Here is a 17,760-nt window from a genome sequence, read left to right on the forward strand (position 1 = left end):
GGGGAGGTTCAGAGAGATTTAATAAAGATTCCCCAAGATGGGTGATGTAGATGGTGTGCTCTAGCAGTATATAAATCCTTGCCACTATCTTAGGGCATGAATTTTTGGTGGATTGTTCATTTAGACTTTTGGATTAAACTTTCAGAAGACAGGATGTACCTGCCTTCTACTAATTATTTTTGATGATTTATTTTTGTTGGAGTCTCCTGAGTTACCCTCTTGTGAGTCAGTTTTTCCTGACCTATTTTGGCTTATTTATTCTTTTTGATCCATTTTGAAAACCTTCCCTGTGAGACTCTTGGTTACCCCTTCACAGAGGATTTGGGGAGTCCCTGTGAAAGGTTAGACTAAGGGCTAGGGAAGATTCTGCCGCTCTCTATCTCACCTCTAGTAGCTAGATCAGTCAGTGAAATGATGCAGAGGATATTCTCTTTATATTTCTTCATTGACTATATTCTCATTTTGGGAGATAAGGAAGTTTTTCCACCCTTCCTGTCTCTTACTTATCTTATCCCCTTTTGCGTCAGTCTATTTTTGTTTCTTTTGGGACAGAGTGCCCTTGGTACCAATGACTGAATGTAACCTAGGAAGAGGTTCATCAGAGAAGAATGGATTCCTATCCATTACCAGAGGGAAGGAGTTGCATTGTTTTTCTACTGACTCAAGTGTGTTGCATTTGAGAGGAGAGTTCCCACTGGTTCTTTCAAAAGGAGATCTTCAGTAAGATGTTTCAGAAAGACTTCAGGAGAGTTATGAGAATTGGGACTTCTTGTATTCTGATAAGTATTTGGGACTAAATTCTAACCATCTACAGTGGGAAGGAGCTTAAAATAAACTAAGGTTTGGAAGAAGGACTACATGTTCTTCAATCTGCATAACTGAAAGGAGAAGGCAATATCAGGTAAATTTTTAAAGGGATGCATGTGTGCCCATAAACACGCCTCATTTTATAAAGTATGCACATGATGTTTAAAGTACCATTGCTGCAGGTACGTCTTCTACAGCCTTATATGTGTAACTTGTGCATGTGTGAGAGAGAGAGACTCTTTAAAAGACTCTATGGACCATTTTAAGGGGGCACTTTAATTCAGGGTAGGTTTTTGGGAGGTAGGTTGGGGGTTAAGGGGTGTTACTATAGACACATTCAGAAGTATTCATAGTAAAATTGACATCAATAAAGAATAATAGTCCTTATAAGTGATGAAAAGGAGTAGATTTGTTCAATGCAGCTAGCACTACAGTATACAAAGCAACTTCTCTTGTTAGACTTTTCATCACTTATAAGGACTATAATTCTTTACTGATGTCAGTTTTACTATGAATACTTCTGAATGTGTCTGTAACACCCTCCCTCCAACCCCAACCCACCACCCGAAAACTCACATCGATTAAAAGTGTCCCTCTAGAGTGGTACATTTAAATAGAGTATCAGATTGACTCTATACAGAGGTTCTCTCCCTGTCCCTCTCCCTCTCATGAGGAGCAGCAGCAAAGTTGCCTTTGCAAAATTTGTGGTTATGCACATCACTCTTGGTCCTGCCCCTGGAACACCCACACCCATGACCTTTTCCACCACCTTTTTCTAGGTGCACGTACATATTTGTACACTAGGGGTGTGCATTCGTTCCCTACGAATTGGGAATCCACAACATATAGGGCCCTATTCGTTGTATTAATGGAGAAGTGAAACGTATCTCGATTCCCCACGAATACAACGAATCTTTGCTGAATTATTCGGCTGCCTAAAGGAGCCAATTTAAACAAACCCCCCACCCTCCTGACCCCCCCCAAGACTTACCAAAACTCCCTGGTGGTCCAGCAGGGGGTCCGGGAGCCATGCCCTGCACTCACACCCTCGGCTGCCGGTTTCAAAATGGCGCCGATAGCCTTTGACCTACTATGTCACAGGGGCTACCGGTGTCATTGGTCAGCCCCTGTCACATGGCCATCAGCACCATCTTGTGCTCCTACCATGTGACACGGGCTGACCAGGGGCCACTCCCGGACCCCAGCAGGGGTCCGGGAGTGGCCTCCTGCACTCCGGCCGTCGGCTGCCAGTATTCAAAATGGTGCCGATAGCCTTTGCCCTTATTATGTCACAGGGGCTACCGGTGCCATTGGTCAGCCCCTGTCACATGGTAGGAGCACAAGATGGCACCGATGGCCATGTGACAGGGGCTGACCAATGGCACAGGTAGCCCCTGTGACATAGTAGGTCAAAGGCTATCGGCGCCATTTTGAAACCGGCAGCTGAGGATGTGAGTGCAGGGAATGGCTCCCGGAACCCCCGCAGGACCATAAGAGAAAATTTGCATGTTAAGGAGGCAATGCATGCAAATTTTCTGTCATGCATATTCATTGTGGATATCCTGAAAACCCGACTGGCCGGTGGGCCCCCCAGGACAGGGTTGGGGACCACTGCATTACAGCACCTCAGTAGGCACAGGAGTCTGGAGAGAGAGAATCTTTATAAGGCTGAGTCTGATACTCTATATATGGACCATTGTAAGGGGAGTACTTTGATTCAGGGTGAGTTTTTGGGAGGTGGGCTAGGGTTAGGGGTTGGTGTTACAGACACATTCAGAGGTATTCATTGTAAAATTGACATCATTAAAGGATTTTAGAACTTATAAGTGATGAAAAGGAGTTGATTTGTACTACGCAGCTAGCAGAGACTGTAGTCTACAGATCAACTCCTTTTGTTAGAATTTTCATGCTACTGAAATTTATCTTACAGGATGTCTGTCAGGCATTTTTTTTTTTTTTTTTTACTATGACTTGTTTTTTTGACATGAAAAAAATAATTATAGGTTTCATGGTATTTGTTCTTAAAAGTGATTTATTTTTGTCAGTGAAGAATGGAAGGCCTCAGGTAGAAAGTTCAAAAAATTCATAAAGTACTTTGTATAGTTTTGACCTTAACTGACGGTTTATGTATCCGAAGTACTAGATGGTAAAAAAACCAAAACAAAACCTCATCATGCTACATTGTTCCATCAATAAAAATGCAAACACATATATCACTTTAGCTGTCAGGTATTCTTGCATCATGACTTTTGCCACACCAGACTGATGCACATGGAAAAATAAAAGTGGGAGAAGTTACAATGCAAACTACACTTGAAACATTTCTGGCACTTTGAAAGCCATGGGATCGTCAAAATTGTGAGAATACTGACAACAGTTGGGTTCAAAGTCTAATGAAACCATGAAGATGAGCGTGAATGAGATGAAAAATGCCAAAAAAGGTAGTTTCTATATATACTCATATAGCCCAAGACTAGCCCTGGATTAACCAGTAAGCAAAATAAGTACATGCACAGAGTACCAAGGGAAGGAGGTCACAAAAGTGTTGAAAATTTGCATTTTTTTCTGTTGCCCTCTAGTTATAAGTAAATAATTTGCTTACTGCTATTTAGTGTTAAATAAATAATATTTTTAAAAGCTGATATTTCAAATAGAAGTGGGGTCTGGCCTAGGGGATGGCCTGGAAGAAAACTGAATTTTTAATCTATTTCACCTTCAGCACTTATTGAGTCTTAATATCTTGTCAATTAAACAATGGAAGGACTGAGGGGGCACCATGGTTGGGTTGTGCTTAGGGCATCAGTTGGCCTTAATCTGGCCCTGCCCAAAACCTTTCTACGCATTGCAACATGCTGATGAAAATGTTGGATGATCGGATGGATTCATGTAAGAATAAAGAGCTTTTTATCTCCAGTTTGTCTAACTTCATCCAGTTTTTTGTAAAATGCCTTTGTTTAGTTCACTATCACTGTTGGAGATTTGGTATCCATAGATGTGATTTTCAGAACATAGGGGAAATGGAATTACCCTCTCCCCTCTATAGCCAGACATATACTCTATCAGTAGGTCATTATGGGAATATAAAGAAGGCTTCTGCTAAAATGGTTCATGTTGTGGTTATATAGATAGATGGAGGGCTTGAGTTTCAGTGATGTCAGCAACACATTTCAGCCATAAGAACTTTACATTTTTTTACAGTAAATAAAATATAACAAACAAATGTAAAATGTTATTCATTGAAATAAATGCTGAGTAGTGGCCTCTTTCTTTTTTTTTACTTATTCTAGCAACAATTAAGCATATCTGTGCCACCTTAGGCAATGAAAATTACTGTAGCTACTATATTAATATGATAACATGAATAGGTACTGTTATATTTTTTTAGCTTCATATTTTGCTTTTCAGATGCTTCAAAGCAGATTTCATTCAGGTACCATAGCTATTTCTTTATCCCCTCATTTACTAAGCATTTTCCCCTAAATTTGTACCTGAGACAATAGAGGGTAAAGTGACTTGGACAAGATCACAAGCTGGCCGATACAGTTGGTGCGCATGGCCGAGAGCACAGTTCAGCACCTGTTTGGCCGTGCATTTTTAATGCGCGTCTATTACCCCTTATACTTTACCGGCATCTGTTTTCCTAGCCCATGGCTATCAGCAGGTTCGAAAACAGACGCCAGTAAAATTGAGCATCTGTTGTCGGACCCACTGACAGCCACCTGTACTGCTAATAAGGAGGCACTAGGGACGAGCTATTGTCCCTAGCACCTCCTTATTAGCGTGACACCTCATTTAAATAGAGAATTGTGAGCCCAGGAGAGGTGTCTGGGCGTACGTCGGGGGATCGGGCGTTCAACACGGAGCGCCGGCTCTCCTGCACGTTTTACAGTATCGGCCTGAAGGAATGATAATGGGATTTAAACCCTGGCTTCTCAGGGTCATAGTCCATTCCTTTAATCACTAGGCTACACCTCCCGTTTTTCTTATCAATCTGTTTGCACAGCACAGCAACCATAGCACAGCAACAACATTCCCTCTAAGGAGTGCAGGAGACTGCTAACACTGTTCTTACCACCAAGCGTGTTCCAGCCATCCTGCAATTTAAACTACACAGGACCCTATAGGCCTTGAAAGCTGCTAACCCCTCACAGTTTAAACTGTAGGATGAAGGATGGTTGGAGTGCTCCTGGTAGGGAGAAAAGCTATCAATGGGCCTCCTGCACACCTTAGAGTGAACACAGTGACCACTAGGATGTTTGTCCTGTTGATTTGTATACATATTTTGATTGATAATGTGGTAGTTGTGGACAAATTAAATTATACTCAGTTCTTTGAATTTGTCAATACCCTCCTCAATTTCTCTAAATAAAATAATATAGCACATTTTATAGGTTTGCTGTGGGTGTTTTTGTTTAGTTTTATTGACTGGTGTGGAAGGGGTTTCCCATTGGATATTTGCCTCTAATGTAGAATAGCATATTGGATTAAGGACGTAAAACTGTATTGTACTAATATAGCAATTCTTTCACAGCGTGTCTTCAGTTCCACTCAGCTTATGTGACTGATCCACAGGATGGATCAAAAAGAATATTTTCACTAGAAGCTGCAATGTCTAGAGTAATAATGCTATGCAATAGTTGTGAAATATTTTTTAAAAGTTATTTTATTTTCAATTTTGGCGTAGGTCTTATTAGCAGCATTTTAACGAAGCGATATGGCAGCAGACCAATAGTCATCATTGGAGGACTCCTTTGTGGGATAGGGATGATTTCAGCATCATTCTGCGACAGTATTCTACAGCTCTACATCTGCATTGGAGTTTTTCCAGGTATTTTACAGCTAAATGTCTGCAATGGAATCATTGCTGGAAGCACAGGTTTTTTTTTTTCCTTCCACAGTGCTCTCGTTTTGTCCTGTATTTTCTGAATCGATGCCCTTAGGTAAAAAAGAAGTGATAGCACATAGTCTCCTCAGTTAGGTGATGAATGCCATGTGATTATGAACTTCTTCTCCAAATCGAACAACTGAACTGGACAAATTAGGGCTTTTGTGTTTGGGTAATTGCCAGGTTCTTGTGGCCTGGTTTTGCCTCCGTTGGAAACAGGATGCTGGGCTTGATGGACCTTTGGTCTGACCCAGCATGGCAAATTTCTTATGTTCTTAAAGTACTAACTGTTGAGCAGCGTTTCCCAACCTGTGTACCATGGCTGAAGTGCAGGTGTGCCGTGACTGCAGTCTTCGTTTTTGCTTTCCCTCCTGCCAGCAGGGGCGTCAGAGAGCTGGCGTATCTGCAGCTGCTCCTGCTTCACCTTCTACTGGCTTTCCTCTGCAATAGAAACGGCGTGGGGCTCTGTAGTCTCGCCAGACCTGCTGGCCCCGTGCAGTTCCGACTGCAGAGGAAGAAGCAGAGCTAGGTAAATCTCTAGTAAGGAACAGAACGACAAGCTCTCATCAGTTATATCAGTGGAGGAAGGGAGGAGGTGAGTGGTAAAGGGAAAGGGGATGGGGAAAGGGGAAAAGACTGTTGTACAGAGAACGGGGGGGAGGGGAGAGAATTATGGTAGGCGTGAAAAAGGGAAGCAAAGGTGAGAAGGTTGGGAATGAAAAAGAGAGAGGAATTCTTGAGGAAAAGGAGGGGGAGAAAAACAGGGACAAGGGTTGGTTTGGGCAAGGGAAGAGGAAAAGATAGTATAACCCACCTCGGGAAATTATGATGGGGCCATAAACCTATTTATAGTTCTTTGGGGCAGGGATACCTGATTAGTCTTCTCATGGAATTCTTCTCCAGGGTGTGGATCCTTTTTATGGGGGGAAAGAGTTAACTTTCAGGACCCAAGTGCTAGGGGTGACTTTCTCTCTTTGTGTTGCCCATGGGAGAGAAGTCTCACTTCCTCTGTTTCTCGGTCTCAGTCCCCTGCGAGAGGGATACATGTACTCGCTGTGTGCTGTGTGCTCAAATAACCACTCTGGAACCACTTTGTTAGTGTCCAAAATTAAAGTCTTTACTGTTCAAACACCAATGATGAATGGTACAATAGCAAACTACAGCACCACAGAATTCTTTTGTTTTCTTCTCTTTTGGTCTCTTTCCTTCTGTCTGTGCAAGACTCACATACCAGAGCCGGAGAAACATCCATCGTCCAGGGCTTGGTTAAGTGGAGTTCCAAGATGGTAGGGTCTCTAAACTGGTTGAAAACCCCCTTCCAATCTTGCAAAAATATAAAATAGTCTATGGCACAAGCGAGCAAATCTTCTCTCTCTCCCGAGTGGGTGAAAACACCTGATGGGTGTCCTCAGTGATTGATGGTTTCCCTTATTCACCAGCAGATTTTCTAGGTCTCTTTGGTTCTTACAAAGTCTCTTTATTTCTTCTTTCTGGATCCCTGAGGGGAGGGATCCCCTTGCAGCAAGCAGCTCACCTTGCTTCAGACAGGAAGGAAGAGCAGCCAAAACTTCCTCCTAGATCTTATTTATTTATTTTTGTATACCGATATTCATGGAAACATCATACTGGTTTACAGAATTTAAAATACATGAATAGCAATTTCATTAAAATATATCTTCATACAGTATCAAACAAAATAAAATGTATAACTTAAATCAAAACATAAAGGGCTAGATTTTAAAAGCCCTGCACGCGTAAATCCTCCCGGATTTACGTGCGCAGGGCTCTCGTGCGCCGGCCTGCCTATTTTGCATAGGCCACTGGCGCACGCAAAGCCCCGGGACACGCGTAAGTCCCGGGGCTTTGTAAAAGGGGCGGAAGTGGGCGTGTCGGTGGGTGTGTCTGGGGCGGTCCGGGGCGGGTCTGGGGGCATGGCGACTGTTCGGGGCGGGCCGGGAGGGCGGTCCCGAGTCCCCCGGCTCTGCGGCCTGTGCCAGGGGATGCGAGGCAGCGCGCGCAAGTTACGCCTGCTTCAAGCAGGCGTAACTTGCCCAACAAAGGTAGAGGGGGGATTTAGGTAGGGCTGGGGGGTGGGTTAGGGAGGGGAAGGTGGGGGGACACGGAAGGAAAGTTCCCTCTGAGGCCGCTCTGATTTCGGAGCGGCCTCGGAGGGAAATGGAGGCAGGCTGCGTGGCTTGGCGCACGCAGGCTGCCGATTTTGCGCAGCCTTGCGCGCGCCAACCCTGGATTTTATAAGATACGTGTGGCTACGCGCGTATCTTATAAAATCCGGTGTACTTTTTAAAGATCTACCTCAGCATATACAACAGTAAAATAAAACAATATGGTAAAATAAACCATGTTAAAATAGTCAAAAGAACTTAAAATTAACATTAAGTCAGGGAAGTGACCAAGGTAATAACCTAATATCCTTAGGGTCTTTAATGTTTCATGTTTGCTCACCGAAAGCCTGCTGAAACAACCAGGTTTTTTAAGTTCTTCTTAAATATCTGAAAACTACCCTCGAGCCTTAGATCAGGTGGTAAAGAGTTCCATAATTTGGGTCCGGACAATGACAAGACTCTCTCTCTCTGACACTGTTTAAATGGGCCAAGCTGGGAGACAGAATTGTCAGTAAACCTTTATTTGCAGAGCGCAAAATTCCGTTGTGGTGTATGAAAATGGAGTGCAGCGCTAAACCATTCCACATTATCTTGAATTCATAGTTTCTGTTGAAGGGAAAAAGACTAACACCGGAATTCCTCTTTGCAGCAGGTCACTGACACCTCCATCCTTGTTTGGAAGTTTGGAGGGCAGGTCTTCCCTAAGCTGCACAGTTCCAAACACAGGGTTCCCCGTGCCCAGATGGTCTACCGGTTCTTACAAGGCTCCTACCACTTAAAATCTTAAAATCTGAAAAATATACCCAGAAGGAAAATCCCAACCAGCCAGTGAGTAGACCGGATAATGAAAACCCGCCCGATCCTGGTCAGTATCCCCAGGCAGAGTTTGCCTGGCAACTCTGGGCTGAAAAGCAACTCAAGCAAAACTCCTCACTACCACCTAACTCTCAGCAAACTATAAGGGACTGCCTCCCGAGTTCTCTGTAGAGAACTGCTATATAGACTCTCAGGGAGACGACATTCCAAACCCCTCAAAGGGAGGGGCTACATTTGAATGGATCTTCCCCTCACTCACTAACCTATACTCTTACTAACTAAACTAAGGGTTCACTCAGGCCTTAATAGTAACAGACCGGCTGCTGGTTACAATAGAAAATAGTAAAAGAAGGGCAAAGTTATGAGTTGGAAGAGTAGAGTGAATGATAAAGCAACAAATACTGACAGAACTGGAGATGAAATAGAACAGTGGTCCCCGAGACCATCACAAGGGGTCTGCCAGAAGACAGGCAATCAAAGTGCAACTGCTAGGAAAAAGAGCAGGCGGATCTCACCTCTGAGGAACTCTGCTCTAAGGCTCCTGCTGCCTAATCCCACTGCCTGATCCCATGCCGAGGAGAGAAAAAAAGGAATTGATGCGGAGAGGAGGTGGGGAAGAGCGCAATTGATTGCCACCATGAGGAGACTGAAGCTGTGCCGAGAGGAGGAGGGGACGTGTACTGTCACCAGCGCCTTTACCAGGTGCTGCTCCACACAACCAGAGGCAGTAGCAAGCACTGCAGGGTGATAACCCTGAGGATCATTTCTGGCCACTTCTACATGTGCTCTGGCTGTCCTGCTGGCCTGATAGTGAGGGGAAACAATTTGTACTGAGGGAGAAAGAAGTATGGCCATGTCAGGGGTCAGAGTGCAGGAAGCAAAGGGCCATAGTGGGATCAGTACTCAGAAAGGGTCAGAGAAGGGGGTCCTAGGTAGGAGAGGGCAAGAGGGAAAGCGTAGGAATGAAAGCACTTGGAAAGGGCCTTCGGAGGGAAAAGCACAGGAGGAAGTGCTATAAACTGCTATGCAACATAAAGGAGTGCCTTAAAGCTGCTGCTGCTGCAGCCTAATGTTTTACTGAGTTGTTTGTATTTGTATGAGTGCTTTGAAAATGCTGCTACAACCTATTATTGTGCTGAGATGTTTGTATTTATTTTTATTTTATTTTTTATTTTAACATGTTTTGTATACCGTATATTCGATTTCTTATATAATTAGTCCTTTGTTGATTTTACTGAGATGTGTTGTATTCTTAGTCATGTTGATTTATTTCAAGTTTAGTCCTGTTCTGATGTTACATAGCTGAGTCCTGTCACTGATGGAATTCAAGTTTAGTCCTTACTGAAGACTCCTTCAGTCCAACTGTTTAGTCTCCTTTAGACTATATGTTACCTTTTGAATATGTTGGACTCCACTTGGGGAGAATTTCTTATTCAAAAAGGTGGGTAATAAAGCCGAATAAATAAATAAAACAAATGTTCAGGGTGGGGCCGTGAGGAGAGGGATGAAGGACCAGGGAAGGGGACACAAGGCACAGAGGAAGGGGCCATGGAGAAGGGATGGGGCCATCAAGGGATTTCAGCACTCATAAAGAGGTCATGGAGGGAATGGCAGGAGGGAGGAAGCTGTACAGGAAGGAAAATATTCAGGAAGGAGCCTTGAGGGTGACAACCAGGGAAAAGCACACAGGAGGGGAGGAGAGAAGGGAAGGCATTCGGGAAGGTGCCACAGGTGGAAGCAAGCAGGGCAGCAGGGAAAGTACTTGTGGAGGGGAGAGGACAGGGGAATGAGCACTCAGGAAGGGTTTATAGGTGGAGGGAAAGAAATTAAGAAAGGGCCATGATGGACGTAGGGAGCAGCACTCATGAAGAGGCCATATGAGGCGGGCAGGAGGGATAGCACAGTTTGTATCAGAATCCATTCCATATTTAATATTAAGTTTTATGCATTACAAATGGTTCTGGCGCGCATGTTATTATTACATTAATCAGTGTTCCGTATGGCATTTAACTGCATGAAAAAATTAGAGAGACACATATGAGAGTCTGCTAAATTTTTGGAGGTTGAAAAGAGGTTCTCGTTCCCTAACAGCTTGGGAACCCCTGAAATAGAAAGAAAGAAAACTCCAGACACAGGCTAGAAAAAAATAACTATTCTGTTGCATTTAACATGAACTTCCTAATTTGACTCATGGCTACACAATTTTCATGTAGCAGTGACAGCTAAAATATTTTACTATAAAAATACACACAGACACACAATATAGGCTTATCTGATGCTATAATGAAATATGAGCTTTGTGAGGCTATGTATATAAGATAATAAATGGAAATTAAATAAGCATGCATTTTGGGCTTTTACATAATTGATATGTATGTAATTAATTTATTAAAAATAGTGCATCATGCTAGTATGAATTTGCGGCTCTACAAATCTGAGTTCAGATATAAATATCTGGTCATTAAGTGGGGCAATATGGATATTGTCTGTGGGGCCTGCAGCTGATTTTCACAATTTGGGCTGCCATGCTTTGAAACGGGTGCAAAGTGAGCTTCTGCGCATGTACTTTCACTCCTGTAATTTTAACCTTGACCCCATTTTCCCTGCAAGTTAAATACACATGCTGTGAATAGCACATGCCTTTTTACCTGCACTGAGGGATGGGCAATTTTTTAAAAGCTTTTTGCACAGGCAAGCAACTGTTTACCTGCATACAAAGTTTTGAAAATTATCTTCATATTATATAAGGTAATTTATGCCACTAGGAGCATGAATCTGTCAATCTAACTGGTTGATTTGGACTTCCACTGCATGTCTTGTCTAGGTGTCACCCTGACACTGAATCACTTTTTTCTTTTATGGGAGCAAACAAACTATGTAGCCAAGGGAAAATCCAGAAATTTGATCCTAACTGTTTTTAATGATGTAGGCCTCAAGAGCCCCATTATCGCAGCTACAAACCAGAAAAAAGGCTTTAGATTTAAGATTTCAGCATAAAATTAGTAGAGAACATAAAATAAAGTAATTTTACTAGCCAGTCAGTGAGATGAACACTCAGTTGAAAGCCATCAGATGCTAATTAACGGTAATAGAATGAGATTATATTAAATTAGGTCTATGTCACTGGCAAAATTAATGATCAGCTAATAAGCAGTTTTAATTGATAATTTTTGCTAAATGGATAGATGGTTTCCCACCCCATTTCCATTCTCATTACTCTTTATACAGTAGATATTGTACTATACTGCACTTTGTTAATTTGCACAGTAAGAAAATCTCAGTCTTGGATTCTATAAAGCTAAACAGAGATGAAAAAAAAATGAGCAAGGGTTGCTATTATAATCAAAACATTATTTGCTGCTTTATTATTCTGAACCAGAATACTGTTTTAATTTTTACATTTTGTTTTTTATTATTTGTTGAAAGTGTTTTGTTTTATATTGTTACCTGTCTTGATCGCTACCTGAAGGATGGGATAAAAAAATTAACTAAATACATTTATTCAGTTTCAACTTTGGTAGCATAGCAATGGAGATGATTGTAGTTTGTTGAAAACAGTTATGGAAGACAGGTGGGAGTTGGTGTCTGCCAAGAGTAGCATGGCTCCGGGTTCCCTGCTCACCTCACAAACTCCACAAATCTGTCAGAGGAAGGGGGATGCCAACATAAGAGACACAGGGGGTTTCCTTCCCTGCACCTGCAGTTCAAATCCGCACCAGGAGAATAAGTATACCTGAGAAGGCTCCAGATTTGATCCAGAGACTCTGGAATTCCAAAGGAATTTCTGGGTCTCTGGGCAAACACCAGAAAACCCTGGGTGCATGCCTGGTAAGCCTGCTCCTAAAGCAGCACATATGGGCCCTGGAAGAGAAAGTTGCCTGGGCCTGCACTGGTGTGGCAGGAGGAGAAGGTGTTCCATTAGCCATGTGGCTGGAAGGAGGAGCAGTAGTTTTCAGCCTGTGTAAAATAGGCAGAAGGAGTCTGGTCAGCTGCATGGTCCTAAAGGAGGAGGCTGCTTTTGCATGGAGAGAGAGAATAAGTGAGTATTTGTGAGTATTTGTGATAGAGTAAGTGTATGTGGGAGCGGGAGCGGGAGACAAGTGAGGGTGAGTGAGTGGAGAAAGAGTTTGTGGACATGCATGTGTAAGAAAGTATGAGTGGGCAAGTGTGTGTGTGAGTGATCATGCACAAGTAAGGGAGTGTGTGAGAGATCATGCACAAGTACTCAGTTACATAGGTATGTTAATGTTTTTCTGAAAACATTCAGGCAATTCACAGAAAACTCCCTGTCTTGACTGATTTGATGCAAGCTACAAGACCTGTTATTTTTTTGCATAACTGAGACCTGGCTATTGGCCTCAGGCGTAACTTTGCTTAAACAGTTACCACTCCCTACTTACTCAGGTTTCTCTCACCTGTGCCTAGGTAAGTGTGGTGGCGGCTTCATGATCATAGTGAAGGAATCCCTTAATATTGTCGAACAAATAACTAGTTATGATTAGACTCTTTGCTGCAAAAAATCATTATAAATGAGATTGCTCTATTGTAGGATTTAACTGTTAAAATTTTTTTTAAAACTTTATTAACTATAACAATTTACTTGAAAAATTTTTTTATAATAGAGGGAAGACCTCAGTATTGGTAAAAAGATCCGAATGTCTCAGAAACTTCTTATAAGCCAATTGTTCCAATCACTGGTCTTTTACCCTCTTGATTTTGTTTTTTCTTTAAAAATACTTAAAGTTGTTTTATGATAGTTACTACTTATTAAAGCTGTGTTTCCAATTGTAAATTCTTGAGAATGTCTTTAATAATTTATTCCTTCTCACAGCTGGCAATTCTAATGTCTCCAGTTAATAGAGACCTTACATGTGGCAGTGTCTTCAATTGTTGTAAGCTTTTACCATCAATATGAGCTTTTGCCACAACAAATTATCTATAAATCATTTTACTCAAGCCCTTCATGAGTTCTAGACGGGAAAACTTCACGCCGTTCCGAACTTTCTTTCCTTTAACAGAACATCACTCTATATGTCCTGTGTGACAGGTACTTTCATCCCGACAATATCCCGACATTATTTAACAGCAAGACACTTATCTTTTTGCTCGTTCTGAGTTGTTTTTTTCTCTTCACAGCAATGCCGTGCCTTTCGCAACTGTGGTGTAGTGTTTGGCAGCCGCATTTTCATAATGTTCACCGTGCACTCATGTTGGAGTTTTTACTTACTATGAAAGAAGATAGGAAGGACATCTTAGTTCTTGGTGATCTGAATTTACATATTGATGTCCTCCCTCTATTGACTGCATGAGAGGATTTCTTGACTTTCTGTGGCCTCTCTTGGATGGATTCAGATTACTGATTTTCCAACGCATAGACTGGGATTTAGCCTTTTTGTGTCGTAACTTACTCTTTTACCATAAATATTGTCCGGCAAACATTGAGGTCCCATTGTCTGATTATTATTTAATCCAGTTTCAAATTAGGATACCACTTTTGATTTATAAGATCAAAACTTCTTTACTAGTGAAATTGTCTAGACAGCTTCAAGTAGGCATTGACCAGCTTCCTTCTACTTAGCTACCCAAGCTGAAAGTGTCAACAAGTCTTTTGTTAGATGATGCATTGATTAACTAGAAAGAGACCTTGGGTGTTTCAATTGATACTATTGCTCCATTTAAAGTGCTGACATGCTATAGGACTAGATATTCTTCATGGTATAATGATACAATGAGAATTGCTAAGCCTGAACTTAGATCCTTGGAGAGGCATTGGCACAAGTTGAAATTAGACTCTTATTTAGAGCTGTATAGATTCATGCTCAGGAATTATAATATAATGATCAATAAGGCAAAAAAAAACCCCTATTCTTCTACCCATATTCAGTAAGCAGAATGACAACCCCAAGAACAGTTTGGTATTGTGTGCTCTATTTCAGCCACTGTTAATACTAACAATACTGTTTTGCATATTTCCTTCTGTGAGAATTTCTCTTATTTGTCATAAGAACATAAGTAGATAAGATATGCCATACTGGGTCAGACCAAGGGTCCATCAAGCCAGTATCCTGTTTCCAGCAGTGGCCAATCAAGTCACAAATACCTGGCAAGTACCCAAACATTAGAAGATCAGAAGCTACTATTGCTTATTACTTACCATCATAGCAGTTTATTGATTTATCCTCTAGGAACTTATCCAAACCTTTTATAAACCCAGATACACTAACTGCTGTAACCACATCCTCTGGCAATGTGCTGAGTGAAAAATAATTTTCTTTGATTTGTTTTAAATGAGCTACTTGCTAACTTCATGGAGTGCCCGCTGGTCCTACTATTATCTGACAGAGTAAATAACCAATTTACATTAACTTGTTCAAGTCCTTTCATGATTTTGTAGACTTTTATTATAACCCCCCTCAGTCATCTCCAAACTGAACAGCCCTAAGTTCTTTAGCCTTTCCTCATAGGGCAGCCGTTCCATGCCCCTTATCATTTTTGCCGCCCTTCTCTGCACTTTCTCCAGGGAGCTATATCCTTTTTCAGATGCGGTGACAAGAATTGCACACAGTATTCAAGGTATGGTCTCACCATGGAGCGATATAGAGGCATTATGACATCCTCTGTTTATTATTCCATTCCCTTCTTAATAATTCCTAGCATTCTGTTTGCTTTTTTGATTGCCATAGCACACATGGCAATGTATTATCCACTATGAAGCCTAGTTCTAAGATAGAACCTAACATTGTATAACTACAGTAAGGATTATTTTTTCCTAAATGCATCACTTTGCTCTTGTCCATGTTAAATTTCATCTGCCATTTGGAAGCCCAATCTTCCAGGCTAGCAAAGTCCTCCTGCAATTACAATCCACTTGAGATTTAACTACTCTGCATAATTTTGTGTCCCCAGCACTGAAGTCAGGCTCACCAGTCTATAGTTTCCTAGATTACCCCTGGAGCCCTTTTTAAATATCGGGGTTGATCTTTCAGCTAGAATAGTCTTTCTGGCATCACCTTTTAACCATATTTAGTGGAAATTAACATTGCATTTTAACATGATTTAAAATGCAATGTTAATTTCTTCTTCGCCCTTCTCTCCGGCGCCACCGCCCTGCACTGCCTCCTCGATCCAAGTCGGCCCTCCCCGCGCGATCGGCATAGGCCCATCGGGGCCAGGGGAGGTGGACCAGGGACAAGCCTCTCACGAGGCCACGAGGTGAGCAATAACAAAAAAAAAAAACAAAAAAAACAGCAAACAGAAAAAAAAACGCGGCAAATTTAAAAACAAAGAAGCTGCAATTGGAAGGGCACTGCTAAGCCCTCCCCGGAAGCCCCGACGCCTCCCCAGAGCCCTTTAAAGGGCCGAAAAAGACTGCAGGCGATCCCTTCTCTCCAGCGCCGCCGCCCTGCACTGCCTCCTCGATCCGGGTCGGCCCTCCCCGCACGATCGGCGTAGGCCCATCGGGGCCAGAGGAGGTGGACCAGGGACAAGCCTCTCGCGAGGCCACGAGGTGAGCGAAAAAAAGCCCCGCCCACCGATCCAGCTCCACCAATAGGAGCCAGCCCTTAAGGGGCTTTAAATCAGTATCCAGCCCGGCGCCGCGCGCCAAACGCCGCGCGCCGAAGGAGCGCACCAAAGGGGCCTGCCCCTTTGTGTGCCCCTTAGTGTAGCCCTGCAGGACAGCCCTTATCTTGAACTCTGATACTGCTCAGCCCTTACGGTTCTCTAGCCGGTCAACTTCCACACCCCACATCATTACGTGTTTTCACTCTCCCTCCAAGTTGGAGCGGCTGTAACCTGTCACAGGTCCCTTCACAACCTACTTCCTGCTCCTACACGGCAGATTATCCAGAGAAAGTGTACTACCGCACTCAGCATTCAACCAGCATCAGACAACAACTGACCAGCACGCAGCATTCAACCAGCATCAGACAACAACTGACCAGCACGCAGCATTCTACCAGCATCAGACAACAACCGCCCAGCACTCAGCACTCAGCATTCAACCAGCATCAGACAACAACCGCCCAGCACGCAGCACTCAGCATTCAACCAGCATCAGACAACAACCGCCCAGCACGCAGCATTCTACCAGCATCAGACAACAACCGCCCAGCACTCAGCATTCTACCAGCATCAGACAACAACCGCCCAGCACTCAGCACTCAGCATTCAACCAGCATCAGACAACAACCGCCCAGCACGCAGCATTCAACCAGCATCAGACAACAACCGCCCAGCACGCAGCATTCTACCAGCATCAGACAACAACCGCCCAGCACGCAGCATTCTACCAGCATCAGACAACAACCGCCCAGCACTCAGCATTCTACCAGCATCAGACAACAACCGCCCAGCACTCAGCATTCTACCAGCATCAGACAACAACCGCCCAGCACTCAGCACTCAGCATTCAACCAGCATCAGACAACAACCGCCCAGCACGCAGCATTCTACCAGCATCAGACAACAACCGCCCAGCACGCAGCATTCTACCAGCATCAGACAACAACCGCCCAGCACTCAGCACGCAGCATTCTACCAGCATCAGACAACAACCGCCCAGCACTCAGCACTCAGCATTCTACCAGCATCAGACAACAACCGCCCAGCACTCAGCACTCAGCATTCTACCAGCATCAGACAATCCTTGCCTCCAGACCCAATCAAGCGCATCTCAGACTAAACCTCCTCCAGAATTCCACTCATCATGCACACTTACAACATCCCAATCATGCACACTTACAACATCCCAATCATCCACAACCAAAGGAGAACCCCCTCAACTAACTCCACCAACGTCATACAAAAAAGAATTATCCCTATCATGACATCACCACTGAACCAACTTCTAGGCCTCACGCTACTCTCAGTAACCCTCTTCAATGCGCAATCCTTAACTAAGAAGACACATATTCTCAATGATTACCTCTTGGATTCCAGCCCAGACATCTGTGCCATCACAGAAACCTGGTTAAAAAACTCGGACATTGCCTTAACCAACCAACTACCTATACAAACATATGGCATCTTCACCTTCCATAGACTCAAAAAAAGAGGAGGCGGACTTCTTCTAGCCACCAAGAAAGAACTCAGACTGACCGCACATTCAATCAAGACAGAGTCCAAATT

The 17,760-nt window shown here is 43.2% G+C and overlaps 1 protein-coding gene across 4 annotated transcripts in view; it reads left to right on the forward strand.

The window, feature by feature from the left end:
• Positions 1–17,760, forward strand: part of LOC115091128 (monocarboxylate transporter 2-like) — a 107,446-nt gene that overhangs the window by 56,471 nt on the left and 33,215 nt on the right. For all 4 annotated transcript variants that reach the window (XR_003856627.1, XM_029601055.1, XM_029601054.1 and 1 more), the window contains one exon: positions 5,492–5,635. Coding sequence is in view for 3 of the 4 variants with exons in the window: in XM_029601053.1 (XP_029456913.1) it covers positions 5,492–5,635 (144 nt within the window). In the remaining variant the exon portion in view is untranslated. The remainder of the gene's footprint in view (positions 1–5,491; positions 5,636–17,760) is intronic.

Source organism: Rhinatrema bivittatum, chromosome 4 (assembly GCF_901001135.1).
Source record: "Rhinatrema bivittatum chromosome 4, aRhiBiv1.1, whole genome shotgun sequence".
In the NCBI taxonomy this organism is placed as follows: domain Eukaryota; kingdom Metazoa; phylum Chordata; class Amphibia; order Gymnophiona; family Rhinatrematidae; genus Rhinatrema; species Rhinatrema bivittatum.